The sequence below is a fragment of the Gadus chalcogrammus genome, chromosome 15 (genome assembly GCF_026213295.1).
Source record: "Gadus chalcogrammus isolate NIFS_2021 chromosome 15, NIFS_Gcha_1.0, whole genome shotgun sequence".
Taxonomy (NCBI): domain Eukaryota; kingdom Metazoa; phylum Chordata; class Actinopteri; order Gadiformes; family Gadidae; genus Gadus; species Gadus chalcogrammus.
In genome coordinates this window covers 26,940,218-26,967,660 of record NC_079426.1, presented here as the reverse complement: position 1 = coordinate 26,967,660, position 27,443 = coordinate 26,940,218, and the positions used below count along the sequence as shown (strand labels likewise).

The window sequence follows — 27,443 nt, the reverse complement described above, 5'->3', positions numbered from 1 at the left end:
TATGGGGAAAATTTCATATTCAGCCTGAAGCCCAATTAGGAGTTTGACTAATTGTTGTTTCTGTGTCTGTTGGTAGTAAAAATTCAGGATTCTCTATCTGAAGATGAAGTTGGCATGCAGCCGAAGACCAAAAAGGCCGCAGTTGGTTCTTCCCAGAAGGAATCACGTAAGTCTGTATAGAGGGTATGCACATGACGTCACGGTCGCTGTGGAACTCGCACTGAGTGGCAAAGGTGAGTGGCAGACGCGGTAAAATTTTAAATCAATGAAAGAAAGGGGGCGATTTTTCTCCGAGCCCATACAAGTCTGACATGTCTGACTTTGTCAGCATGTACAACAGGCATGAGCTAACTGGACTGCAAAAAATCTTGAGGATACGTCTCACTGTGACCGAGTTACATTCAAGAACCTGCTTCAATGAGTAGCCTTTAAAGTAAATTCACTCCAGCGGTATTTTCCGATCGATCAGCTGTGTTTACAGTTTCAGGTGGGGGGGGCGCTGGTACGGATCACTGTTGAGTCCTTCTGACCTCAGTTTGGATTGCCACTCAGTCCGAACGATTCGGGGCGTTGCCCAGGGCAACGTGATGTAAACTCATACCCTCTATTGTGCATAATATGCAAGTTTGTGTAAGTGAAACAGTAATGCGTCTCTAAATTTATGGGTGAAATTTCATATTCAGCCTGAAGCCCAGTTAGGAGTTTGACTAAAGGTTGTTTCTGTGTCTGTTGGTAGTAAAAATTCAGGATTCTCTATCTGAAGATGAAGTTGTCATGCAGCCGAAGACCAAAAAGGCCAAACGTCGCAGTTCCCCCCAAAAATTATGGAAGTGAAAAGTTATTAAAGACAATACCTTCCCCTAGTCTAGACTAGCAGACTAGCATGGTGAAATGTTGTCTGTCTGTCTTTCACTGTCAGTGTATAGTCAAAGATAGAATAGGGAGAATTACCAGTATACCGCCATCTATTGATCAAGATAGGCAACAACAACATAAAAATAATTCCTGCTGTCGGTTGCCAGACTGTTGCTAGGTAAAACACACCATTGCTAAGGACGCTGCTCTGATCAGAAGACACAGAGGAGGAGAACTATGCAGAATATTTACCTTGTGTTTCGTTTTTACCTTCATTAAACAGCTTTGGATGACTTGTAACTTGTTACAGGGCTAGTGGAGGCTCCTTCCACATTGTGGCTGAAAACCAAATTTGCGCTCAGAGTCACTGGTGTTACAGCTCTCGTCTCGGTGAAAAAAAAAAAACTTTTCGGGCCTTGGCCCTTCATTAAACATCAGACTTGTCTGATGAAGGGCCAAGGCCCAAAACGTCACATGTGAGTGACATTAAACTGTCACAGGAGCAGACTACTAGTGTGCGGTCTCCGTTTTTACTTTACCTGTTCCTTTCTTGGCGGTCCAGCACCTAGTTTTTGAGAGATTCTGCCACGATGGTTTACCCTCCAGCTCCACGGATGGTCGCTGTCACTATTGATGTTTGGGACTGCATCTCTTTGATATCGCCAAACTTCCGGGTCACGTATACCCGACCAATTAAATATTAAAATCAAATTCAGTCCTGCTGCCTGTTTTTTCATTTCGTATTCTTGATCTGAAATATGAAAAACCAGACATTTTTTCGTTTTTTGTGTTGGATTCAAAAACAAAAAACAAAATAAGCTGTCACTTTTTAGTTTTTTGATTTTTGATTTCCAATCGAAAATAGAATGAATGAATGATACACGGATTACGGATTCAATAGTTTTCGGACAGTTTGGTTTGAAGAAAAAATCAAGCTAACGAAACATAGACTGACCGATGTGCGTGTCTATCTCTCTTTTCACTACACAAATACAGACATTGTAACATGTGATAATCCATCAATCCACCGATTGATTATTAAAAAGGCTTCGTTGAAAGCAAGCGACCAGGAGCAGGCTCAGGAAAACAGCGGAGAAGTGAGCCAAAATGGCGACAACAGAAAGTTATTGTCGAACCCAGTAAATCTTTTTCAAATAATGAATTCAGAGTAAATCTATTTTTTTAATGGAAAAGCAATACTTTTATTCTGCATCCCTCTAAATGCTCTGTAGGTATTTTTAAAATAATATGGCTTTTAATAAAGATTATCCATATTCAACCTATAACCTCTATTATTTAACCATGTTTAGGAAAGGCTTTCTAAACTTTTTCTGTTTATTTTAACATTTATTTTCTCTCAAATTATGCGGTGTCACCAACGGGAGCATCATTAATCACAAAATTGAAAGAGGAGAACAAATTGGCTAAGATGAAAATACAACACCTGGAGGAGCGGGTGAAGCACCTGGAAGAGGCTAACATCGATCTCAAAAAGGACAAAGATTTTCTGCTTAGTAGATTTGACGAGAAGCAAGGTACAATTCCATTAACCCCCCACCACACACACACACTTCAAAGACCATAGCATACAGTAAATGTATACTACATATATACATATAATATATATGTATATATTGTGTGTGTGTGTGTGTGTGTGTGTGTGTATACAGTATGTCATATACACCCACACACAAACAATATATTATTTACTTTGCTTACTCTATAGTCTCTCGACATGTTAATTTCCACAGGTCCTTCTCACAAGAGTGAAAAGAAAGAAGTCATCTCTACCTCCTCTGAAACACCCTCAGCCTCATCCTCTGATGAGTCATTCTTCTCAGAGGAAGAAGAGGTTAAGGTAAAGGAGAAGAAGAAGAAGAAGAGGAAGACCAAGAAGCCAATGAAAACCTTAGAGCCACACAGTCGATCAAGGAGTAAGTGGAGCTATTGGCTTAACAGGTTTTGCTCTTAAAGAGGAATCCCATTCATTTTTCACTCAAAGAATCTATGGGGGTAACACAACTGCAGGGGTGAAAAGTAATGAGTTACATTTACTCTAGTTACTGTAATAGAGTAGTTTTTTGTGTACAATAACTTGAGTAAATATTGTTGGAAGAAATGTACTTAGTTACATTTTAAATAGCTTCAGCTACAAAGTAAAAAATTCGTTCAGCTCCATCTACACCAAAATACCCCCCCCCTCCTTGGGAGCAGACAGGAAATACACTAAAGAAGCAAGTGTGTGTGAGGGAGTGAGGGAGAGATTTTTAAGCTATCTATTTTTATCTTTATTTTATTTTTTTATCCCTGTGGAACTGAAATTGGTATCGAGTATTGAAAATTTTCCTGAATATCGAATGAATGTTCGAATGGCTCTGGGCAACTGCAGTGTCAGAAGGTCAGAATCGAAAAGATTGTGCCACGAGGAGCTAAAAAAAAAAGAACTAAGTAACTTTTACTCTGAGTACATTTTAAATTAGCTACTTTTTACTTTTACTTGAGTAGATTTTTACACCAGTACTTTTACTTGAGTAAAATTTCATCTAGGTGACTGTACTTTTACTTGAGTAGATTTTTGATGACTCTTTCCACCCCTGCACAACTGTAGCTGAAACCTGACCTAATTGTTCATCAACATTATCCTCCTGTTTGAGGTGTCTGTGTACCAAGTAGTAGTAAAAAAGAACAAGAACATTTGGCACTACATAAATCAAGTTACAGCTAAAGCTTACTTCATGGAGCATATAGCATAAAACTGAAACTTAAGGCCATTCTCTCCATTAGGTCAGCTTTAGCTGCCTGACCATAACTCAGTGTATGTTGCACCAAAGGTTGTCCTCGACTAAAGATTTTCATAGTCGAGTCTGATTTGTCAGATTTTGCCATCAGTCGACTAATCGTTGATTCATGATGTTTATTGATTCATGTTCTCATTTGCATTTCTTTCTGCTACAGAAAAAAAGAGTTTAAGCACCCGAATAAACAAATACTTCAGTCTCATTATAATATAAGAAAACATAAATTCTGTGTAAAATCAGATGTTCAGCACTGCAGCAGGGAGCACCCCTATATATTCAGAATCCTTTTTTTTTTTTCCACAACCACATTTTGCGACTATTTGACGAGGTTCAGTCGAATCAGACTTCTCCGAATCAAATCGTTGAATAGTTGAATAGTATTCAAATTAATAAATATGAATAAATAATAGTATTCAAATAAATTTTCTTCTTTTTCCTATGGACCACATGTGATGAGCTTGAACAATGGGGCTTAGGTCTAACACCAAACTTCTCCTTTAAGGAAATCAATCATAACTAATTCAAATTTTGTCATCTTCTCTTCCAAGTGACAACCATCGATGGCGTGGTGCGGCGCTACATGAGGGCTCTCAAGAGCTTCAAAAAAACTGGATCCATGAAGCGAGCCTTTGAGCATTTGGGGGTGGACCGGAACACCATAGCAAGGACCGCCCCAATCGCTGAGGTCCACATCATTTTCCCAGACATATTTGAGGGTTTGAGTAAAGATAGCCATGACAAAATCTCCACCTTCACAGAGAGGTGCAGGGAAGCCATAACAGCAGAAATGGCGAGCACACTGACGCACAAAAAAAATGCAGGTGAACTACTGCCGATCACTTACAAAATGACCTAATCATTAGACAATTGGCTTTATGCACAGCTCCACGACTTCCTGAAATGAGCCAGCTCGTTTATTTCATGTCTTACATTATTGGACCAACTGATTAATCCAGGTGTGTCTGACCTCACAACAATGGTCAGGCACACCTGGATTAATCAGTTGGTCAAAGAATCAAAGAATTTTGTCATTACCTTGTCATAATGATGTCATGACAGTCAGTTTTTGGTATTCTGTCAAACATCAATGACCAAGTGCTAGAATTGGTCTTTAACCTTGCACAGCTAATTATAATTATCATTGTCAACTTGCCATAAATACAAAAATAGATGCATATTTCGTTAATGTCAGGTTGTCGTGACAGAGACATTTTCTAGTAATGTCACTTTGAATAATGTCACGTTGTCATAATAAGGACATCGCAAACAAAGTTAATGTCAAGTTGTCATGACAAAGACAAATTCTGGTTATGTCACCTTGATTAATGTCAAGTTGTCATAATGAAGACAACCAAAATAATGTCAACTTGTCATTACCAAATCGAATGACACTTAATGACAACAGTCATAAACGTTTAATGACATTGACATAATGTTTATGACATTTTTATGACTGTGTCATGTCACTCTTATGACAATGTCATGTCACTCTTATGACGGTACCTTCAAGTAAAGTGTTACCAAACATACAAATAAAATGTGTAACAAATATAAAAAAAATACTGCTGCAATTCTCCAATAACCCTAACATAAAATTAATGAAAAATCCAGTGTTAATGCTCAGTCTAGGCTCTTTAAGCTGGTATGTAAACAAAGAGTATGTAAACTTTAAGGGTTTAAAGAAAATATTCCTGCAGCTCTCTAAAGCTCTGAAGTTCTCATAAATATAAATATCAATCATTAAATAAAAGTGCAACTGCAGCCTTAACTTAAATTACAGCTTATGTATTTTAATCTATTGGTGTTTTCATTGCCTCTCGTAGGTCAGAGGCAATGAAAACACCAATAGACCTGGTGATGGCATTTGCCCGTTCTGAATTCCCAGACAGGTGTAGGGGTTGATTAAATAGTGTAGGGAGCTGGGTTTGAACGGTTTGAACAACTTTTTTTAATTTCGCAGCGGTGACAGTAACACCTGGATGGTGCTGTCACGTTAAAATTGTACCGGGGGCGAAAATTTTGTGCATGTTCAATGTGTTTCCATTTGCATAGACGATCGCTGTTGAACAATGTCTGCACACAGATTTCGACTTGTCCACTCGTCTTTCCCCATTGTGATAATTAACCTGGAATCCAAAGTTCTCCCACATTTGGGATTTAAATGACAGGGGGGCATCTTCAAGCTCCGGTTTTCTGTTGTCGCTCGCCATGCAGTTCGCTCTCAGTTCGCTAGTAGACATCAATCCACACACAGTCGCGATCGCGCTCTGCTACTGCTACTACGCGGGGTTCGCCCACGTGCGAGCCGAGCCTAATAAGGCTAAACGGTCCGGGGGGAACTCCGACTTCAAGTTTTAAGTTCCGCAACGCAAAACAAGCCATAACATTACATAACATGAACATGAACTGAATATGCCAGGTATATAGCATATCGGAGACGGGCACACAATCAGTGCATTTGCAAATGAGAGCATGCAGCATGACCGATCTTGTGACATGTGGTCTGGTCGGAGAGAGTCGTGTGCGTGTGTGTGTGTGTGTGTGTGTGTGTGTGTGTGTGTGTGTGTGTGTGTGTGTGTGTGTGTGTGTGTGTGTGTAGAGCAAGTTGTTGAAGGAAGTGTTTCTACTTGACGTTACAATATTTCATGGATGCAAGCAAGCCAAGACAATCAATCTATATCTATAGCCTACATGACAACACACACACACACACACACGCACGCACACACGCGCACGCACACGCGCACACACACGCACGCACGCGCGCGCGCTCACACTCACACACTTTAAACACACTGGTAAAGCAATAGGAGCCTGCATTGGCTAAAGTTGTTGCGATGCACGTTATTTTATAACAGGGAGGGGCAAAGTTGTGCATTGCAATTCTGCTGAATTATTTGGAGGACTTATAGCCTACTTGTAGTGAAGTATTTTTAACAGTGTGTGGAATCTACAGCTGATCACTTTCACTGGTTAAGCAAAATGAATCCCGAAAAGTTGAACCTCTGAATTTATCCTGAAAGCCTATGTCCTAGAACAGTGGTTTTCAAACTGTGGGGCGCGCCCCCCCTGGGGGGCGCCCGAGTTCTTCAGGGGGGGCGCGACGTGAGAAAAAAATAAACCCGAAAAAAACCCTGAAAGACGATGATTCAAATCATCAGTCGTACTTCAACTTTAGAAGTAACATAACTAAATCAATTTTCGACCGTTTATCTTCGTGCAAACCATTTAACAAATCTACACACTTGTATCTTCAATAATATCTAAACAGAATTTCGATATCATTTAAAATTTATTCAGAATCACAGTTTTAGTTTCATACCGCTTCGTTTTCAGCTGTTTTCATTGAAGACGTCAGCCCATTCTACTTCTAGACATCGTAACTCATTCCTTTTTCAACCGTAAACCATTAAACAAATCTACACACGTGTGTCTTCAATACTATCTAAACGGAATTTGGATAGCATTTATACTTTTTTCAGAATCACAGTTTTAGTTTCAAACCGGCGTCGTTTTCAGTTGCTTATAATAATTTAGGTCACCATAGCAACGCCGGTAAACAAACCCCGCCGAATAGTCGAATCTCTGGACTGAAAAGGCAGATCTGATTCGACTCAGAAAATTCAGAGTCGGGGACCCTGAATGAATCTGTAAACTGGCAGTTTACACAGATAAAGATGTTCAAATGTATTTAAAAAAGGTTAAGCTAAAACATGCTTAGATAAAGTTGTTAAATTGTGTTGTTTAAAAGCGCAAAAAGATGTTGTAATGTTTCAGAAATATGTTTAAAAAATATGTTAAAAAATTTGTTTCAAATGTTTCAAAAACATGTTCCAAATGTTTTAAAATTATGATCGGAGATTTTTGAAATGTGTAAAATAATTAAAATAGCTTTCAAAACACAGGTATTTAGAAAAAGAAATTGGGGGGGGGGGCTCAGCTGAATTTTTTTCTCTGAGGGGGGGCTCACTCTCTCACACTTTGAAAACCCCTGTCCTAGAATAATTAATTTGTATTCCGTTTTAGGCCATCTCACTAAAGGTCACTTAAATGTAGCCTATTTAAGCTCACCAAGTCCAGTATTCAGAATGAAAAGCATTTATTCACAAATACGTTCTATTTTTTTGACAAGCGGAGCCGACAGTCACGTGCAAGTATGCAAATTAGCCATGTGCGCCAAACAGAAGATAGACGCAATGAACTGATTGTTGTGCATTGTTGTGGATATGTAGGCTGTTAATTGTGGTTGTTTGTGGTCTTAGTGAAACAGTCTTGCCTTGGAGTTGGAGTGATTGTGTGAATGTGCGAGAGAGAGCGCACCTGCCGTGGTGATGTTGGGCTTGTAATGGGCTTAGGCTATATGTGATCAATGATGTATCTGTCTGATCGTATTGGCTGTAGATGGATGGTTAAATAATGTCACAATTAACAATCCATTTTCGGATTGTCCATTTTCGGATTAACAAGTAGATGCTGATGACACACAGCTCGTAGCTGTGTTCGAAATCGTTCCCTATCACGGATATACTAGTGCACTATATAGGGTGCTCGCCATTTTGTAGTGTTGTTCGAATTCTCACTGGTTAATTTCATTATTTAACCATCTATATATATAGATTGATTGTCTTGGCTTGCTTGCATCCATGAAATATTGTAACGTCAAAACACTTCCTTCAACAACTTGCTCTACACACACACACACACACACACACACACACACACACACACACACACACACACACACACACACACACACACACACACACACACATTTCAAATATCTTTATTTGTGTCCGCATTTATAAAATACATTGCAAGGGCACAAATATTTTCAGTTGCTTTTGATGCCCTACATCCCTGAAACAACATGTTGCAGTACTTGAGTCAAACATGCACAGAATAGACAATACATACACATGAGCTTATTCTGCACACAGTCTGTTAAAAGACAGAGAAAATCTATGGGTACAGAAAACACCTCCTCCTCCAAATAGCTTGGCTGCCTATAATGGAGGAGATTGAGCAATATGTTGCAAGCTGCTTGGCTTTACATTTGGACAACCTCATAATTCTCAAGCCTCTGACCACCAGCCTGTGGACATGACCTAGGCTGCCGAAAATAAAAACGATAAGCTGGCATTTATAGCCTAAATGTATGATAGCTTGCACTAATGGTTGGTATTTAACCTGTTTAGTGAGGAAAGCTTCCTCTAAACTTGAGTCAAAGGTGCAACCAACTTCCCATAGGAAAACCTCTCTGCTATTCTGATCAATCACAATGACATCCGGTGTATTTGCCGTTATACCTCTAAATACATGGGGGTCATTGCATTGGAACATTTCTGGTTTCACACATGAGTGTTTGAAGAACAAAACAGAGGAACAAAACATGGGTGACACATCTTTGGTGATAATGTCAACAATCCTGTCATGCCGGGCTATGTATAGTCCTTGGTAAACATTACAACCGTTTAATATGTGGGACATAGACTCTATGGTCTGACGCTGTCCATGGTGTAAACAGTAAGAGTCATGATTATTGGGATACCAGATGGACAGATTCAGTTTAGTTGGCAGCACCTGGAGGCGAGCCTTTATCGTAAAGATTAGGATTTCCTCATCGATAGCTGCATTTTTTAGAATTGAGTGGGACACAGAGTGATCAGCTGACTGGAGGCAGGCAAGCTTCCCTTGCAGCCTCAGTCCTGTCCAGCGCTCCTTTCTCTCTTTCTCTCGGAGCTTTAGAAGGTGCGCGCGCGCGCCGATGGTGGGGAGCACGCTGGATGTTCCGTCGCGGCTCACTGTTGCGCGCACATTTATTGACAGGTCCGTGATCACAGACTTGGAGACGCTCACCGTCTCGTTGTCCGCTCTTTTCCACTCCAGGGAAACACCAGTCCAGTCACACAGATCGTTCAGATCGGGCCAGTCAGAGTTTACGCCAAACCCTGGTGCATTGGTGTCCAGTTTACCACTGGGCTTCTTTTTAAACCCAAGGAAGCTGGGGAGGTCGCTCGTTTTCGGGACCTTGCGCCGCTCCAGGTCTAGAATGAGCGAGGCTCTGGCGATCTCTCTGACTGCCTGATCGTCGCTGTTAAGCATGTTTAACAAATGGTCAAGGCGTGTGGAAATATATGTCCATTCAATGTCTGAATGGACACACACACACACACACGACTCTCTCCGACCACATGTCACAAGATCGGTCATACTGCATGCTCTCGTTTGCAAATGCACTGATTGTGTGCCCGTCTCCGATATGCTATATACCTGGCATTTATTCAGTTCATGTTCATGTTATGTAATGTTATGGCCTAGCTGGCTACTGCATATCGAGAACAATCTGGGGATGAGGACATCCCCGAATATTGTCGGGTATTTCGCACACTGCCATCTCAATATATAGCCTAACATATACAAATATATCACTGTACTAGACACAAATGTATTTTCCACTAGCTAATGGTGGTCATTACATTGTAGTGAAACTAGTAAAGACAACACAGCTTTATGTTACAGCGAAACATGGAGGCACTGCAGCTCTGATTGGTTAGACAGCCTTCAAACTTAGTGTTCAAGCAAAGAAGAGGGAGGGGCTCGTTCTGCATACCTAATAGCCGGAGTGAATAACTAATAGCCGGAGTGAATGACTAATAGCCGGAGTGAATGACTAATAGCCGCGGCTATTACGCCTCGTTTCCACATACGTACATTCTCGTATGCGGTCCCACCGTCTCCGACCGAAAGTCCATTCATTCCTATGTGAATCTCCGTAATGTCCGTTTTTCCTCCGAGACTCCTCCCCTCCGTAAAATTTCTGTCCGGTATGTCCGTAATATACGTTCAAAAAAATGTGACTTTCGCCGTCGTTTTACGGAGATACCGTATGAAAGTTTTTATGATTTTCACAAAACATGTAAGTACCTGGCAGGCCAAACTCCTCACCGATCTCTTTCCAAGCCTGGTTGGTTTTGTTTTTATCTCTATGTCGATCCTCATGTTCGAAAGTACCGGTCTCCTAAAAACGGCCGACAACGTCGCGTCTGAGTCCGAAATGGGTCCCGTAACGCGGGACCCATATGTTTTTCGTATCCGTGCTTCCGTAACTTTACGGAAGGAGTCGCTAGTGTTTTACGTACGGACATGAATTTATTTACGGACAAAAGATGTCCGATTTGGGGACTCATCTCGGACTCAGACTCACAGAGTTACCCTCCTCTGGAGCCTCAGGAAGACCTCCAGACCTGGGGCCACCAACTGCACCATTCAGTCCGATTTGGGGACTCATCTCGGACTCAGAAGCAAAGTGGTCCCGCTCCCCTGGATGATTCTCAGGACCTCCAGACCGTTGGCAACCAACCGCCACACTCAGTCCGATTACGGGACCCATTTCGGACTCAGACGCGATGTTGTCCCGCTACTCTGAAGCTTCAGGAAGACCTCCAGACCGTTGGCAACCAACCGCCACACTCAGTCCGATTACGGGACCCATTTCGGACTCAGACGCGACGTTGTCCCGGCCGTTTTTAGGAGACTGGTACTTTCGAACATGAGGATCGACATAGAGATAAAAACAAAACCAACCAGGCTTGGAAAGAGATCGGTGAGGAGTTTGGCCTGCCAGGTACTTACATGTTTTGTGAAAAACATAAAAACTTTCATACGGTATCTCCGTAAAACGACGGCGAAAGTTAAATTTTTTGAACGTATATTACGGACATACCGGACAGACATTTTACGGAGGGGAGGAGTCTCGGAGGAAAAACGGACATTACGGAGAATCACATAGGAATGAATGGACTTTCGGTCGGAGACGGTTGGATCGCATACGAGAATGTACGTATGTGGAAACGAGGCGTTAGTCATTCAAAACCGTACGGAATCCGTACGGAAACCGTACGGAATTCTTGCCAAACCGTACGGATTCCGTGCGGTTTTGCACTTTTACCGCGCCATTCTAGGGCCGGATTGTGGCCTTCTTGGCTTTCCATATTGATCATAACCATGCAGTATGCCGAAGCCGAAAAGGACACACGCACAGTCGCACACACTCATCTTATGCAAAACAATCCGTTTTATCATCAACATTCAGTCACTGCAAAGATTTAAAGGCTAGCCTCTTACCATAAGTTAGAATGGACCCAAAGTATGTGATTGATACAGTCTGGTTCGGCTTTCGCTTGCTATCCATTTCTAGTATGACTTCTCAACATTACGTCTTTCTTGTGTTAGGCGCACATGGCTAATATGCATACGTGCACAGGATTGGCTGGCTCCGCAAGGCAAATAATATAACATATTTAATTATCTTTCTATCCGTCTATCTATTTATCTATCAACGCATGGGTCTAGTTTTAATGTGATGTATTTTGTGTGTGTCCAGTCAGACTTGTTGTCTCCCTTGTTCTGTGTGGTCTTGTAGGCTATAGGGTAGACTGTGTACAGTTGAGTACAGGGTACAGTTGAGACATCCGTAATATCTTTAGTGCGCAAACATGCTTCTGCGCTGATTTTTGCTCTGCACATGCGTATAGACGTCCTCTTTCAGCGTGGGAGATTTGAACTGTGTGTGTGGCTCTACGAAGTTATCGGCAAAAGTCTGTTTTTGCAGGTAAGATTTTGACTTCACCATGTCCATTTCGCAATGAATACCTTCTTACCCCTTCGTGACTCAAAAAGTAATGTTGCATATTTGTAAACGTTAGTTTGTGCTCTAAAAATAGATATATTGCATGGCATAGTTGCATTGAAGGGCATTACGTAATACTGTGTAATGTGCCAGGAGGTCATCGGGGGACAGTTGAGACACATCGTCTCAACTGTACCTGACCTAGAACTCCGTTGCGTTACATGTGAAGCGCTTGCCCGTTTATGACAACAGGGTTTGAATCACAATTAGACCAAATTAAAGCATTTGTGAATTCATATTGATGTATATATATATATTTCAACTGTATACTATGAATCTGTGCATTTTACTTGTATGAATGTTGCCAAAACTTCAAAGTTTAAAGTGAAATACAACAAGTGGTTAAACGAGTACAGTTGAGACAGACCATCCTATGGGCAGCTTTACACATCAACTAATAGACTATACTTTTTAAAGCGTGTTTTAATGTTTTTTTGTGTAGCTAGTATATTTATATTGTCATTTAGACATTACATAATACAATTAGGTGTAAAATGTTTATGTTCCTTCCAAAAAAATAATGGTACAAACGTTGGCAGTAGCCTAAATTATTGTGGTGTGTTTGTTTGTGAGAGAGAGAGAGGGGGGGGGGGACTTTGTATTTATTTATTCATTTATGTATTTATTTATTTATTTATTTCCCTACTTGCTTACTAACTTATTTGTACTATGCCTGTTACAGGATGCCACGATCGAGAGTTAGGTCTACAAATAGGGGAGTGCCACCAGAGGACTTAGAGAGGGCTTCCAGGTCTATTGATCAGGATTGTCATACAGGAAGGTCGCTGAGATCTTTGGCATACCGCTTTCTACATTGGGCCGCTACATGAGGAAGAAAGGGGCAATGGCAGCGCAGGGAGTAACAGGGCGTCCCTCAGTAGGCTACAGGGGGTGCAATGCTGTGTTTACAATACAGCAGGAGCAGAGCCTGGTAGCCTATGTCAAGAAGGCTGCGGTGATGTATTATGGTTTACCGCCAAAAGAGGTAGGACAGTATTCAAGAAGACTAAAAGGGGGAGACTAGGCCAAGTAAAATGACAAAAAGCATATGCCTAACTAGTTTTGTAAAAAAATAAATAAATGTCTGCTAAGTGTAATGTAATGTATTAGCCTAACGTGCTTTTTGCATTTCTAAATGTTTAAAGGGCCTGGCCCTCCTGAAGTCCACCACCATTCCTTGGTCTTTGTAACATTTAAAACAAGGTGGTTTTCTCCGTTCCATGCAACAAAGTTATCCACCAGCTGCCTGTATTCTGTCTCATCTCCACCACTGATACACCCCACTACCGCAGTATCGTCTGAGAACTTTTGTAAATGACAAGCCTCAGAGTTATACTGGAAGTCTGAGGTGTATAGTCAGAAGAGGAAAGGGGACAGCACAGTCCCCTGCGGCGCTCCTTTGCCACTGACTGCCTGCTCAGAAACAGACCTCCCCAGTAGGGTTGGGCAATCGTCTACAAGCTTCCATCGTCCGATAGCGCCCCCTAGCGATCGCCGATAGTCGATGCTATCGGGGGGCAACTTCATAATAATTTTATAATATTAATTATTTATAATTTATCACTTTGAAAAAAATCGCGTTTTTATTTTTCTATTTTTTTCTTAAAAACGATTACGATGTTCTTCCCCTTGGACCAGCGTGAGCCTCCGCTGATTTAAGTTTCGATGCATCGGCGCCGGCGGCGCTGTCATGATGATGACACACAGCTGTGTGTCATGCTGATGACACACAGCTCGTAGCTGTGTTCGAAATCGTTCCCTATCACGGATACTAGTGCACTATATAGGGTGCTCGCCATTTTGTAGTGTTGTTCGAATTCTCACTGGTTAATTTCATGCCCTATATAGTGCACTTAAAATACCCAAAATTTGAGTGTACATGTTCCCTACGTGTTACTCCCATATACCACAATGCAATGCGGTCATGTTTTTCCGAGGAGAAGAAGAGGTCTCCGGCTTTCGTTTAGAAATATCCAAATTTATTTGGGATTTAACAAGAAAATATAACATTCAAAATTAATAAGAAAAACCTTGTTCAAGGAAATGTAACATTCAACATCAATACAACCTCCAGCTTTCCTCGAGAGTGCCCGGTTTGTTTACATGATCTGGGCGCATCTGTCTGTGTCACACAAATACCCGGCGCATTTACTGACGCAAATGACGTTTAGAAATGTTCAGCGTAGTGTCCGAATTCTCGTTTGTTCGTTCCCTATGTAGTGCACTATATCATGAACACTATAGGGGATAGTGAGTGAGTGAATAGGGAACGATTTCGAACACAGTTCATGTACCTCAGCTGTGACCCGGAAATGGTGCAGCGGGGTGTGATGTCATTTCGCCGTGCGAGCAGACCGGTAGGTTTCGAGCCCCTCCCCTCTCCTCTCGCAGCAGTGAGTGAATACGGCAGGTCAGCGCTACATAGTATGTTTTCCACCGGTGCCAGTTATTTCAATTACAATTTGCGGGGCTTTTTAAGTTGTAAAAATAGCTACCACAGCGCTTAAAAAAAATAAAATTATATTAAAATATAATTATCGCCTTTTTATCGGCAACTTGAGACGATCGACGATGGAATCCATCTATCGTCGATAGTCGGTAGAATCTACTATCGGCCCATCCCTACTCCCCAGCCTCACAAACTGGGGTCTGTCATTCAGGTAATCCATGATTCATGATATTGTGGTGGTGTCTACCAGTATCAGCTCCAGCTTCTCACGTATAGGGAGAGGGTTACTCACTCTCTCTTTCTCCCTGGGGTTGGAGTGGGGGGTCGTTCTGGAGTTATCTTAGAGCATCTTTGGCGAAAGCCATTATAGCCCACATCCCCTCCTCCTTTCACCCCTGGGAAGGTGTGCTGGTAACGGTGATGTGTGGGGAGGGGGTGTTGACGGTACTGTCCCCTCGGAGCTGATGCCCTCAGATGACGTTCAGCTACAGTCAATAGGAGACCAGAGGAACCTCACCTCTAAACAAATAGTTTACCCTTGAGGTAGGAATCTCTCTCTCTCTCTCTCTCTCTCTCTCTCTCTCTCTCTCTCTCTCTCTCTCTCTCTCTCTCTCTCAGTGCCCCGCCCACTATGCCTTCCAGGCCCTGGATCCAATCCAGTGAGTATCTATCCCTGGACCTCCCAGATAACGGCCAGAAACCCCCACTTCTTAATCCCCCCCCACACACACACACACATGCACGTACACACTCTATCCACAGTGGCACACACACACATACCCACAACACTACCTCACAATAATTGATCATCAATTATGGATAGACAGGAGGATGTGGCCACAGCATATCTAATCCTGTCTCTGCTCATTCTCTCTTCCCTAAGGGTCTCCCTCCCCCCTCTCCCGCCACATAAACTTCAGCTTCATTAAACCCATAACACGCCAAACACATCATATGTGTGTGTGTGTGTGAGAGAAGCCAATGAGGACATTGTTCCGCACTGAAAGTGTGCTGTGCGGCCAGAGTGATACATTATTAAATGGTGTCGATGCAGGCTGAGCACTTTTTGCCTAGAGGCTATATCCAAGAGATGGCATGTTAGCATATCCTGAGTAGTCTCCACTGTGTCGCACTCACACACTCGCATCCTGCTCCTGCTGACACACACACCCACACACATGCAAGCACACACACATACTTACACACACGCACAGACACGCAAGCACAAACACACAAGCAAGCACAGCAAACAAACTGAACTGCATCAACAAGCATGCAAAGAAAGAATGTGCTAAACAATATTTGCTTTGCCCTCTAGAAACTAGGAACCTTTGGCCTTAAAGAAGTAAATACAAATACAAACAAAAAGCACTTCAAATATGTTTGTACGTTGAGAAAATGGCTGACATTTAGGCTATAAACCTTCATCAGTGCGAGACCTGCTTTGGCTATCTTTTGAGCTATGCAACACAGTGGTCTCTTCAAGTGTTTTTGGCAACAAGGTTTGACTGTAAAGTTCGGCTGGGTCTGGGTCAGAAGCAACTTTATCTCAATATCGATCTAGCAGAGGAGAAGTGCTTCTGCTGACTTTCTTCATGAATTTAGATAATCACAAAACAGGGCTGCTAATGTCTAATAAACCCTTTAGCTTTTATTTGGAGCTCCACAGAGCTGGGTTTTTCTCTGCATCCGTCTGGGTGATTTTCATTTGTTTCAACTGCCAGGCGGAAAGCTTTCAACTCAATGGGTGAGGATTGAAAAAAAAAAGTATTTTAAGAAAGCCCTAATAGCTGTTTAATGTCCTAACAAATTTTCCATAAGTGTGTGTGTGTGTGTGTGTGTGCGCGTGTGTGTGTGTGTGTTTGAGAGAGAGAAAGAATGACATGGCTCGGGAAAGATGAAAGAGCTGTATATAGGCTAGAGAAGGAGTAGCAGTCTAAGCACACCCTGTTTCATTACATCAGATGATGTAGAACCACATTAAATATGCAACACAAAGTCCACCCTGGGAAATGGTTTGGCAATTAGATTTTCAAACGACTTCACGTAATATACAAAATATCTAATGTTCTTCAGACGCCGTTTGAAATATGAATATGAAACAAAATACGGGACTGAGGATTTTGCTCATTTGTGAATTTTGAAGGTGTGAATTGATTTAATGAACCAAAACATGAAACGACAGAGAGTGACCCAGTGAATTTTCTATTCAAATATAACAGCATCAAGGGGCACACAAGCCAGTTCTATGAAGCTTCTTGAAGGTCCTGTATTGTTTTCCTCCCCATTAATACAATAACATTTAAAACAATCAACATGTTTTGTAAATGCAAAAAAATGGAATGATTTGCATTTATTAGTCTTCCAACTATTCCTAGGAGCCATTACATGAAAAACCTTTTGGGCGTTAGAAAACTGCATCGTCCCATAATTACTACTGAACACTCCTGTCACGCCTAGAATTTGTATTGCAGGGTACATATACCACTCTTTAGAGCGAGTTAAAGTCAGTGTAAGATTGAGCCTCTCCCAGTTAGTAGGCAGAGACTCTATGAATAAAGGTTATTTTAAGATATAAGATTGTTGAAATGTTTAACATTGCGATTCAAGAGTTTAGAAATACAAAAATAAGCTTTCAAACATACATCTAAGTCCTGCTATTCTCCTGATGGGCCGTACATGTGAACACATCCTGACATTTGTATCCTGAAATTCTCCTGAAAAAACACTACCACTGAGGTAGTATTTTCTCGAAATGTAAATTACCTTATATTTGGATGAGGAGTAGAGAGTCTATATTTCTCACACCACTTGAGTGGTCGTGTTGATGACGCTTGGGTCTGCATTTGCACGTAATTGAGTGGCACCCTAAATGATAATCAGCCTGTATCCTTTTGTTTGTTTGCAATATTTACATTTTGGCACTGCTTTTACTAGTAATTCGTGGTGAACGCTAAAAGATTAAAATTATACATCATAAAATAGACTAGAGTTTCCGCGCACGCATTGCTCCTGCTCAACCTCTAGTGCAGAGGTTCCCAACCTTTAAACTGCTGAGGCCCAAATTAAATTCTGAAAATCTTCCGCGGCCCACCCACATTTTTGCATATTCATAACTATGAGACGACAATGAGATTAAGCATTTCTTCATTTATTGAATGTAATTTTGAACAATGTTCTGTTTAAAATAAAAAAAACTGTTCAACATATTGGCATAACCTTTAAATAAATTTAACTGTTCATTGAATTCATAAACTCTTAATTCATAAATATTCGTTCATACCTGACCTACGCTAATGAGAAGGTTGATGCTGCATAGCCAATGTCAAAGACTTGATGTTTGGCTGAATGGATGTCAGCTTTAAACGGAGATCTGGCTCAACATCCAGTTTATTCCTATACTTTGTCTTTAATACCACGAGCACGGAAAAACCAGTTTCACACAAATATGTGGTGCTAAAAGGCATCAGAAACATCAATGCCTTGTTTGCCAAATCAGTGTATTCTGTGTGTGTGTGTGCATCCAGAAAGTGTTAACTCCTTCTGTGTGAAGACATGTTTCAAAGCAGAGTCACAAGATAACTCCACAAGGCTGTCTTGCTCTTTGGAGCTCAGACCTGCGAGGACATCCTCATTATGGGAGGCAAACGGATTCTGAATCCAGCGGTGCTGTTCGCTGAGCACCGGGAAGTACACCCGGAGCTGCGTCCGCAGGGTCTGCAGGTGTTCTGTGACGGCATCTGCCACAGAATCCGGGATCTGCCTTTCCTCTTGAATGAGAAGTTCTGATAGATTGTCGAAGGACTCATAGTTGTTCTGTCGGGCCCGTCTCTCCCATAGCTCGAGCTTCCGAATTGTGGCCTCTATCTTACTGTGGACATGGAATGTGGTCACAGCTTTTCCCTGCAAGGATAGATTGAGTCCATTTAGGTAGCCGAATATGTCAGCCAAATAGGTCAACTTACAGATCCACTCGAAGTCACCAAATCGGTCTGACAAGTCAAACCGAGAGTCGAGGAAAAATGTTCTGAGTTCGTTCCGAAGTTCAACGAGTCGAGTGAGCACCTTGCCACGCGAAAGCCACCGGACTTCGGTGTGCAGGAGAAGCTGTTGGTGCTCGCTCCCCATCTCTGAACATAATATGGAGAACAAGCGTGACTGTAGTGGACGACTTTTAACAAAATTCACAGCTCTCACCGCTTCTTCTAAAACGGTCTTTAACTCTGCAGACATAGTCTTTGTAGCCAGTGCCTCTCTGTGTAGGCAGCAGTGGACAGCTGTCATCAGCGGAGCTATGGCTTTGACCCTTTTTGCGACTCCATTGAGTCTCCCCACCATAGCTTGTGCTCCGTCAGTGCTGAGCCCAACACACTTGGTCCAGTCGATATCATTGGAAACCACGAATGCATTCAGAGATTCAAAAATGGTTTCCGCGGTAGTACGTGACGGTAAAGGTTTGCAAAACAAAACATCTTCATGTATCTCCCCTTCAAATTCATATCTGACGAAACAAAGTAAATGCGCGAAGTTAACAATCGACTCATCAATTTGGAGAGCATAAAAGCGGCTTGCTCTTACTCTGCTTATTAGCTGTTTTAACACATCTGTAGCCATGTCGTCAATGCGTCTCTTTACTGTGTTGTCTGACAAAGAAATCAAGTTCAGTTTTTTGGCAGCTTTCTCCCCGATCATCACTTCCACCATCTCTTTGGCAGCGGGAAGAAAAAAATCCTCACCGATTGTGTGTGGCTTTCCTGTTCTTGCTATTCGCTGCGCCACCCGATAGGACACCTCCACAGCCTTGGTATTGTCGCTAGCACTACTTAGACATGTGGATTCAATTGTTCTCTTACGCATCCGATATTCTGCCAGCTTATTTTAAAAAAATTCCCATGGCTTGGAAGAGTACTGTCCATGTTTCGTGTCCAAATGCCGCCGCAGCTTGCATGGTTTTAGAGCCTCGTTTGATAAAACCTCAGAGCACAACACACAGACAGGCAGGGGATCGTGTTCAGGCCCCACACTTGTAAATCCCAGTGACAGATATTCTTCTGAATACTTCCTAGGAGGTCTTTTCTTCGCTGGCTCACTATGGTCTTCTGATTCGATGTTGTTAACTACTTTACTTCTTATTTTTCCACCTAACAACCACTGCTCCATGATTAGCACGTTACCGCTCTGGAGGTGTGCAGCACGTAACGAGAATAGAACATTACCCATAATCAAACGATCCGACCAACCCCGCCAAATCCAGCAGAACAACCGATTTCGTAAGCCTAGAAACTATTTGAACACATTTCGTTAATCTAATCATCTACTTAAACCATTCAATCCTTTTTAGTAATCCGTCATTATATTTTTGTTTGTTTGTTATAAATTTAGATTTTTCTTTTTTAATCGAAAGGTCTCCCACGGCCCACCTGCAATACCTCCGCGGCCCACAGGTTGGGAACCACTGCTCTAGTGGGTCATGAGTTTGATGCAGAATCCATTGATTGTCATCGCACATATGTACAATGTAATCAATAGCAACTCAATAGCAACCAAAAAATAAAGTGCGAGATCAAAGCACAAAATAAATAAGTAGACCCAACCACAAAGTGTAGTGAACTGGTAAAAATGTATTGCAAAAATGTTCACAGGGTAATATGTATCACTTTCACGTCAGCCACAGTGCACTTAGAGCAGTTCTGAATACACAATGTTGTCAATCCGTCCTTGTGGTCTCCAACAAACACCCTCAAGCCTCTGGCAAGCTTGCCTCTGCTAAAGGCTGTGTAGAGCAGGCCATATGCCAACACACTTTGGGGCAGGAACACTCCAATTCAATCATTTTCTTAACAATCTTATCTGGGCAAGTGTCGCTGCGGTGTGTGCGCGTGCGTGTGTGTTCTTACCTGTGCGTGTGTCGATGGCGGAGCCGTTATGTTTAAAAACATAACGGGCCCTATCTTGCATCCGGCGCAATTGACTTTCTCACTGGCTTATTTGTGTCGTTGCTAGTTTGCAACTGGCGCAAAGCGTTCTTTTCCCTCCTGCACCACGCGTCGGTAAATTAGAGAATGATCTTGCGCCCCAAGAGGCGGTTCGGCAAAAGGAGGAGGCGTGTTCTGGCACAAACGTTCCCTGGTGCTATTTTGCTGTTTCGGAAACCACTTGCACCACAAAGCAGAAAATACCTGTGGGGTATTCCACGAACGTAGGAACTCTAGGTTGATTGACCCTGTGCCGACTAACCCAGAGTTTTCGGTTCCACAGCAGCAGTTATGCATTAGTTCAATCAACTCGGGGTTGGTTAACACAGGGTTGTGCGTGTCCACACCAAACCTAAAAAGACGTGATGTATGGATCATGGAAACCCTTATCGAAATGGCGAAACGGGCCGCTTATTTCAATGAAATTGAACTCCAGGTTCTCCTGGAGAGCTATGACGAGGAGAAGGACATTATCACAAGAAAAGGGAACGCTAAAGCCTCTGCAACCCGGAGAACCAAAGCCTGGAAGCGGATCGCTGACCACGTAAACACGTTAGTTACACGTCAAAAGCATGATCCTTAATATTTGAGCCATGAATCTATAAATATCCCAGTTAAGCATTCTTAAAGTTCCTACCACATAACCCTTTTCTTCTAAAAAAATATGTACTCCGATGGCTCCCAAGCGGTCAGCGGATCAAGTAAAAAAGAAGTATAAAAACATACAAACTGGTAAGCTTTTCCCACCATCGTATTGGTATACATGTAAATAAGCCATTTTTTTTAAGCCAATCGTGAAAAGGCAGACAGTCTGCAGACTGGATCTGGCCCTCAAATTGTCTTGACCCCGGTGGATGAGCTGTTAATAAACATAAATTCAGGGCGCCCTGGCATGGAGGGGGTACCAGGAGGTACCTCCTTAGAGAGTCAGGGGCCATGTGAGGGTACCCCACTGGTTGAATGTAGGTTTTTGTGTTTTCTTGTATTTTAGATTTAGTTTGCCTTCGAAGTAACACATGCAAACTGTGTGCGTGCCACAGCGCATATGTTCCAAATGTTGTTATTTTTGGTAACTGGGTAGAAAACCTAAAAGTGACAATTCATCAACTTCACAGATCAAAATGGATTAGTGCTTGTAATGAAGCTGCCGGCTATGATCGAACATTCTCCAGTGGATGTAAGTCTGTTACGGGTGAACATAATATTGTGTGTTATGCTTGGTTGTGCTGCTCTGCCTCCATGTCCCATAGTAGGAGGAGACTGGGCGTTACCTTCGGAAGCACTGATTGGTCAAAGGCCGGCCCTCCCAAGTATAAAAGCCGGCCTACTTCAAGATGGCGGTCTCTCTCTCTCTCAGCCTCGACATGGCAGACGCTGGCCGGTCGCACGCTTTTTGTTTTGGTTAAATTGGAAGTCGTTTGTTAAACTGGTCTGTATTAATTGTGATCGTTGTTGACCTTTGATCTAGGAGCGGTTGCGTTTTTTCTTCTGTTTTAGTGGCAACCGTCTCGCATTTCTTCTGTTAAACTAGTTTTGGCTATTTTGGGAAATAAACAGACCACTATTCTTTCCCTAAATTCGTTTCGTTTTTCGTTATTATGTTAACTGCTCACACGTTTGATGTGGGCCCGTAACATAAATGGGGGCTCGTCCGGGATTGAATATGTTTTGCGTGTTTATCCCAGGGATTGCGCATTTAAATTGTCTTTTTTGGGGAAACGTTTTTACTGCGTCCGCGCATTTTGTTTACCCTTTTGACGCGTTATGGGGATTGCGTTTTTGACCCAGTATTTCGATTTTTCCCAGTGTGCCAGGCTGCCAGCCCTGTCTGTCATTTTTCTCGCTTTTTGTGATTTTTTTTCCGGTCTAGTCTGCTGCTTCTTTCGCTGTTTTTTCGCCATGTTCGATTTAGACGAGTTTATTAAATCTCCAACTCCCGACGCCTTCTCTGCCGCGACGCGGGATGATCTGGTCAAAGTTGCAGGTCATTATAGAATAGAGGTTCGGGGTAGGCCATCTAAAGCAGAGCTTTTAGATAGTCTTACGGAAGATTTGGGCCGTCTCGGTATATTTACAGACGTAACACCCCCGGCTGCCCCTGATCCTCCAATCACACCTACGCTCACCAAAGCGGCATTCGGGCTCCGTCGATTGGAGTTGCGAGAAAAGGAGATTGAATGGGAGCGAGAAAGAACACTACTCGAAGCAGACAGACAGATGGTACAAGAGCGTGAGAAGAGAGACCACGAGTTTAGAATGCGAGATATGGAACTCGCCCAAGCCATTCGATTAAAAGAATTGGATTTAAAAGCTCGTGAATCAAGCCAGCCTTTTGATGTCACTCGTAATATAAGACTTGTCCCACCTTTTAACGAAAAGGATGTGCATAAGTTCTTTGCTCATTTTGAGAGAGTCGCTACGGTTTTGAAATAGCCACCAGAGGTGTGGTCCATGACGTTGCAGGGCGTTTTTGTGGGTAAAGCGCAGCAGGCTTACTCGTCCCTGTCGTTAGAGGATGCCGCTGATTATGAAAAAGTAAAACAATCAGTTTTGCGAGTTTATTCACTTGTTCCTGAAGCGTACAGACAGAAGTTTCGCAACTACCAAAAGTCTGAGTCCCTCACGCACGTCGAGTTCATGCGGGAGAAAGAGTTATTGTTTGATCGTTGGCTTAGCTCTCAGAAGATAACAACATTTGAGGACCTTCGTGATATAATGATTCTGGAGGACTTTAAAAACTGTCTCCCGAAAAGTGTTGCCATGTTCGTCAGTGAGCACAAAGACTTGACGGCATCCAGCGCAGCGGTGCTGGCTGATGATTACGTGCTGGCACATAGGGGCGCGAGCTCTGGTCCTGTGAACTTTCAGCAGAACCGCAACTATAATTTAAGAGGTTCTCCTAGGCCTTTTAATGACGCTGCAGCAGCAAGCACTCCAACTTCGGAGCATAGAGGAGTGACTGGCCCTAAAAATTATGTCCCGGTCTGTGGATATTGTAAAAAACGTGGCCACCTAATTCCCGACTGTTATTTGCTCAAAAGTAAAAACAAGTCTAACCCCACAGCTTCATCTAGGACTGAATCTGGTTTGGGTCTATGTGTTTCGACACTTCCTTTGTATTTCTCAGGCTTTTGCGCCATTTATTATGGACGGTTTTGTCACTTTGCTCGAAGAGCCTAATGCACGCATTCCTATTAAAATACTTCGCGACACGGCTGCGTCACAGAGTTTCATCTTAGAGAATGTCCTGCCTTTCAGTGAAAAGTCCCACGTTGGTGCGGGTGTCTTAGTCCAGGGTTTTGATATGGGATTTGTGAATGTGCCCCTACATGAGATTTCACTTTCTTCTGACTTGGTCACCGGCACTGTAAAAGTGGGCGTACGCCCCTCTCTCCCTATTGCGAACGTATCGTTCTTGCTTGGGAATGATTTGGCAGGTGGGAAGGTATTTCCTAACCCTGTTGTAACCCATAAACCTGTTGTGACTACGGCTTCTCAAAGTGTATGTCCTGACGATGTGGCTGTGAAATACCCAGAGGTTTTTCACGCCACTGTTGTTACGCGCGCCATGGCGCAAACAGCCAAAGAGACCCCTGTTCGTGAACGCAGGGATGAGTTTTCCGATCTGTATGATACCTTTATTGCTCATCCCATGTCGTCTGCTAGTGGTAAAACGTCTGTGAAGTCGGCTCCACTATCGACGATTCCTTGCGTTCCTAAATTGTCTCCCAGTCGCGAACAACTCGTGTGTGAACAAAAAAACGATCCCTCTCTCTCTACTCTATTGGCGGAGGCTGTCTCGGAGAAAGACATTGAATCTTTGCCTCAGGGTTATTTTATTCGTGAGGGGGTCTTGTTGCGCAAATGGAGGCCGCTTGTGGCTTCGGCTGCGGATGAGTGGCGTGTGCTGAATCAGATTGTCATCCCGATGCCGTATCGAGATGAAATCTTACGCCTTGCTCATGATCACCATTTCGCAGGTCATTTAGGTATCAATAAAACATCCGATCGCATTTTGCGCCATTTCTTTTGGCCCGGTCTCAAGAGCGGCGTTGCGAGACACTGCAAAACATGTCACGTATGCCAGCTTACGGGAAAGCCTAATCAGCTGATTCCTCCAGCTCCGCTGCAGCCGATACCCGTCGCGTCGGAACCGTTTGAACGAGTCATCCTCGACTGTGTGGGTCCGTTGCCGCGGACTAAGTCCGGAAAGGAGTATTTGCTTACAATTATGTGCACGCTGACACGTTTTCCAGAGGCTATACCGCTCCGAAGAATCACAGCGGCTGCTGTCATTACGGTTCTCGTTAGGGGTGTAACGGTACACAACAGTCACGGTTCGGTACGTACCTCGGTTTTGAAGTCACGGTACGGTACAGGACGGTTCGGTTCATAGTTATGGTGAAAAAACTGATTGCTTGACAGAACGAACATAAGTTTAATTAGTTACGAATTAAACAGAACAGTTTTAGCTGTCAGTATGAAACATACAAATAAAATGATGCAATTCTCCAATAACCCTAACATAAAATTAATGAAAAATCCAGTGTTAATGCTCAGTCTAGGCTCTTAAAGCTGGTATGTAAACAAAGAGTATGTAATATATTCCTGCAGCTCTCTAAAGCTCTGAAGTTCTCATAAATATAAATATCAATCATTAAATAAAAGTGCAACTGCAGCCTTAACTTAAATTACAGCTTATGTATTTTATAATCTATTGGTGTTTTCATTGCCTCTCGTAGGTCAGAGGCAATGAAAACACCAATAGACCTGGTGATGGCATTTGCCCGTTCTGAATTCCCAGACAGGTGTAGGGGTTGATTAAATAGTGTAGGGAGCTGGGTTTGAACGGTTTGAACAACTTTTGTTCATTTCGCAGCGGTGACAGTAACACCTGGATGGTGCTGTCACGTTAAAATTGTACCGGGGGCGAAAATTTTGTGCAAGTTCGATGTGTTTCCATTTGCATAGACGATCGCTGTTGAACAATGTCTGCACACAGCTTTCGACTTGTCCCCTCGTCTTTCCCCATTGTGATAATTAACCTGGAATCCAAAGTTCTCCCACACTTGGGATTTAAATGACAGGGGGGCATCTTCAAGCTCCGGTTTTCTGTTGTCGCTCGCCATGCAGTTCGCTCTCAGTTCGCTAGTAGACATCAATCCACACACAGTCGCGATCGCGCTCTGCTACTGCTACTACGCGGAGTTCACGCACGTGGGAGCCGAGCCTAACAAGGCTAAACGGTCCGGGGGGAACTCCGACTTCAAGTTTTAAGTTCCGCACCGCAAAACAAGCCTTTACATTCGCCATATTAACGCTATGTACGCCACATTTACGGACCGCGGTACACCTCTGTAACCGCACCGAAGTGCCTGTACCGTGACGGTTCGGTTCAAATACGTGTACCGTTACACCCCTAGTTCTCGTGGGGTTTTTCTCCCTTTTAGGCCTCCCGAAAATAGTGCAGACAGATCAGGGCACTAATTTTATGTCCAACGCGTTTAAACAGGCTATGGGACAGCTAGGCGTTAAACACACAACGTCCAGCTGTTATCATCCGCAGACACAAGGCGCACTCGAGCGTTTTCACCAAACGTTAAAATCAATGCTTCGCGCATTTTGTCTCGAGTTTGAGTGTGACTGGGACGAAGGTATTCCGTTTGCCTTGTTCGCTGTGCGTGAAGTAGTGCAGGAGTCCTTGGGGTTTAGTCCCTCCGAGCTTGTCTTCGGGCATACGGTACGCGGCCCGTTAAAAATGCTCAGTGACTCCATGTTGACCGAAAATACATCATCTCCTCCCCGCAGTCTGTCTGACTATGTGACTAAAATTCGTTTAAGGCTCCGTCGAGCTTGCGAGCTGGCTAAAGAAAACCTTGGCGTTACTCAGAAACGAATAAAACAGCGTTACGACCAAAAGGCTGTCCGCCGGGTATTTAAACCTGGTGATAAAGTGATGGTGTTTCTTCCAATTCTCGGCTCTGCGCTTCAACCACGCTATACCGGTCCCTATCTCATAGAAAGACGTGTTGGAGATGTTAACTACGTCATAGCTACCCCTGACCGGAGAAAGCGATCTCGTTTGTGTCACATTAATATGCTTAAACGCTACTGTGAGCGGGATCACTCTGACATTACACCTCCCGCCTGCATTAAAAGCTTGCCCGCCGTAGTGAGGCGTGCGATCGATTCAGCAGTGGCGCTGTCCAGCACGGCAGGTGCTGAAGTTGCCACCGCTCTATCCGTCACCTGTCGGCCTGCCGCCTCTACTTCAACAACCCCGCAGCGTGAACCTGCTGCTCCTCCGCTTGACGACGAGGGGGTTCGTTATCCTGCCGCTGAGGTGGTCGTGGGAAGGTTGAGGAACTCTGAAATCCTCGAGGATCTGGATAATTTCTTTTCACATTTACCGAATTCAGAACGTGATGATTTAATTTCTCTTTTTTCTTCTAACATTAATTTGTTTTCGGATGTTCCAGGTCGTACCACACTCATTGCTCACGACATTGATGTTGGGGAAAGCAGGCCAATTAAGCAACACCCGTACCGCGCCAACCCACTAAAACGCCTCCAGCTTCAAAAATAAGTTAATTTCATGGTAGACCATGATATTGCTGAGCCGAGTTTCAGCCCGTGGAGTTCGCCTTGCCTTCTCGTGCCAAAACCAGACGGCACTT

General features: G+C 43.1%; 2 protein-coding genes across 2 annotated transcripts; one reads left to right on the top strand and one right to left on the bottom strand.

Annotated features, from left to right (window-relative positions):
- The first annotated feature begins 2,284 nt into the window (after positions 1 to 2,284).
- Positions 2,285 to 4,587, top strand: LOC130404242 (coiled-coil domain-containing protein 106-like). Its single transcript, XM_056608885.1, has 3 exons — positions 2,285 to 2,390; positions 2,607 to 2,789; positions 4,202 to 4,587. The coding sequence occupies exons 1-3, from the start codon at positions 2,285 to 2,287 to the stop codon at positions 4,507 to 4,509; spliced, it is 597 nt and encodes a 198-aa protein (XP_056464860.1). The 3' UTR covers positions 4,510 to 4,587.
- Positions 4,588 to 18,229: 13,642 nt separating this feature from the next.
- LOC130404836 (zinc finger BED domain-containing protein 5-like) lies at positions 18,230 to 20,110 on the bottom strand. The gene has a single exon (XM_056609763.1). It carries the CDS (start codon positions 19,646 to 19,648, stop codon positions 18,287 to 18,289), a length of 1,362 nt encoding a protein of 453 aa, XP_056465738.1. The 5' UTR covers positions 19,649 to 20,110; the 3' UTR covers positions 18,230 to 18,286.
- Positions 20,111 to 27,443: the final 7,333 nt, after the last annotated feature.